This window comes from Rattus rattus, chromosome 5, assembly GCF_011064425.1.
Source record: "Rattus rattus isolate New Zealand chromosome 5, Rrattus_CSIRO_v1, whole genome shotgun sequence".
In the NCBI taxonomy this organism is placed as follows: domain Eukaryota; kingdom Metazoa; phylum Chordata; class Mammalia; order Rodentia; family Muridae; genus Rattus; species Rattus rattus.
Genome location: NC_046158.1, coordinates 70,684,127 through 70,686,987, shown reverse-complemented (window position 1 = coordinate 70,686,987; position 2,861 = coordinate 70,684,127). Strand labels below are relative to the sequence as shown.

The following is a 2,861-nucleotide window of genomic DNA, read 5'->3' as shown; positions in this document are numbered from 1 at the left end:
GTAAAAGACTTTCCTCTAAGACCCATGCCTACACTAAACTTAGGTAGTTGGATAGTAATTCACATAGCTTTCCTCCTGTTGCATTTAGCCCTTAAGTTCAAATTCAAAGCTGCTGTTTACTACTTAAAAAGGAGCACCTCCTTATGCCTTTAGGTATATCTTGCCATATTGATGATTGTGATTCATAAGCATCATAGTTGAGTATGATTTGTTTGGTACTCACCTTGCTGGTTGACAAGCAACTCCTGGTGTAATGAAAATTAATACTCAGGGAGGAGGCTTCCAGGTCATGTAAAGCATATATCTCCATTATCCATTTATGTTGCATGATCAATTTAGACTAGGATTGGATCTTGTGTTTAATTTGCATATCTTCTGATCGCTCTAAAATATAACCATAAACTACAACTATACTGAATTTCATTTCAGATAGTTCAATTATAACAAAATTAGGATGTGAAGGCAGTACACCAATCTAGACACAGGGTGTGGGGCTGGCTTGATGTCCATGTTATCCTTTATACATTGTCCAAGTTTGTTACTCTACAAAGATGCTGGAACATGGTGGTGGAAACTTTAAGTAGGCAATGACTAAACTTCTCCATCTTAAATGAATTATGTAGGTGATAGAAGTAAAATAGCCTGTGTTCTCTTTGCACTATTGTATTAAGATTGTCACGATATTCCTTTTTGATATAATTGCATTATATTTACTCATAGATTTTTAAAATAAAGATTCCAACCATATGTCTTACGGAGCACTTGCTTAACACATTAATGTAGCAGGAGTAAGTAACATATTAATATCTCATGTCTGTAAAATTAATTAGATAAACAATTTCTTTTTCAGTTATGTAATATCACCAATTTTCACATGTGACTTTTTGGTACACTCTCTTCTGAACCATCGTCATTTACTATTTCCTTGGTCAAGATCTCTCATTCACATAGAATCAAAATAAGAAGATGCTTTTGTGTTAATTCAGAGAAGGAACTCGAAAGAACAACTCCTTGTGTTCCTATAAGCATGATAATCAATCTCACTGTTCATCTAGTTGATTCCATGGAAGATTCATGGTTCTTGGAGCATCTGTCTCTTAAAATGCAAGGTTAATTATTCCTTGTTTCTTTGGTCTTGTATTTGAAATTGAATGTCAGACAAATTAAATAGGAAAATTGCCATGTACAGTTGAATGGGAGTTTGAAAATGCAAAGAGATTTTTTTTATATTTCTCTTAGATTTGTTACAACAGGATTACTTTCATCAAGTTATGATCATACTTTGAAGAAAAATGAAAGTGAAAATGTAACCCTTTCAACATATATATCATGTATAGTGCTGGAATATAAAATTCCTAGAGAATTTTCTTTTGTGAATAATATGTTATTTGCAGTTACAATATATCTCTAACTTTAAAAAATTTAAAATGTAGTCGGGATTTTTATGTGCCCCTAATACATAGATTACTTTTTCTTTTATTGCTGTATTGGACAGTGCTCCAACAGGACACTGCATGATAATCAACCCTGGCATTTTATACACATCAAGATTATAGTTCTAAAATTTCTTTTACTATTCACTTCAGGAAAACCAAAATGATTTATAAGAGCTGATGATGCAAAGTTAAAGTATTTTATTCTACTCATACAAGTTGATGTGTTTATAATCAAAATTTTATAGATGGTTTCTTAGAAATATACAATAATTTAACATTTATTCAATTCATGTTACTCACCTATGCCCTCCATTTTTGTAATATTTTATTTTAAATTGCACTAGACTCCTCAATGCATAAGGATATATTACCTTGCTAATAGAAATATTATAAACACATAAGGGAAATATTATAAACATATAAGAGGCCTTTGTCCATAAATGAAGTTTTATGTAAGGAAAGTACACTTTGACTGTCTTCTTGAGAATTATGCAAAACCAGAGTTCTGTTACTGAGTTCATAATCTTGGGGCTTTCTCAGAACCCAAAAATTGAAAAAATATTGTTTGTTGTATTTTTATTAGTCTATTTGGCAACTGTAGGGGGCAACATGATTATTGTGGTGACCATCATGTACAGCCCTGCACTGCTGGGCTGTCCCATGTACTTCTTCTTGGCATTCCTGTCCTTTCAAGATGCATGTGTCTCTTCTACAGTTACACCCAAGATGATTGTAGACTTCTTACACGAGAAGAGGACCATTTCCTTTGGCTGCTGCATGACACAACTGTTTTCAGTCCATTTCTTCTCAGGGGCAGAAATGATTGTCCTGGCTGTCATGGCCTATGACCGCTACGTAGCTATTTGCAAGCCCTTGCACTACTCTTCCATTCTTACCCGGAGGCTCTGCAGCATTTTGGTAGCAATATCCTGGACAGGGGGCTTCTTACATGCTATCATACAAATTATATTCACATTGCAGCTGCCTTTCTGTGGACCCAATATCATTGATCATTACATGTGTGACTTGTTTCCATTGCTAAAACTTGCCTGCACTGACACTCATATATTTGTTCTTTTGATATTTGCAAACAGTGGTGCTATCTGCATCATAATCTTCTCCCTGTTACTTGTTTCCTATGGTGTCATTTTGTTCTCTCTGAGGGCCCACAGTTCTGAAGGTCGACGGAAAGCTCTTTCCACCTGTGGAGCCCACATTACTGTTGTGGTTTTGTTCCTTGTTCCATGCATCTTAATATATGCACGGGATACATCTGCATTCTCCTTTGAGAAGGACACACTTTTATTTGTCAATGTCCTGACACCACTCTTCAATCCTATGGTTTACACTTTCAGGAATAAGGAAATGATAAATGCCATCAGGAAAATGTGGAAGAGGCTAATAGTGGTTTTTGTTAGATATTAG

The 2,861-nt window shown here is 34.8% G+C and overlaps 1 protein-coding gene across 1 annotated transcript; it reads left to right on the top strand.

Annotated features, from left to right (window-relative positions):
- Positions 1 to 1,922: 1,922 nt before the first annotated feature.
- Positions 1,923 to 2,861, top strand: LOC116900434 (olfactory receptor 4C15-like). Its single transcript, XM_032902175.1, has one exon. The coding sequence runs from the start codon at positions 1,926 to 1,928 to the stop codon at positions 2,859 to 2,861; it is 936 nt and encodes a 311-aa protein (XP_032758066.1). The 5' UTR covers positions 1,923 to 1,925.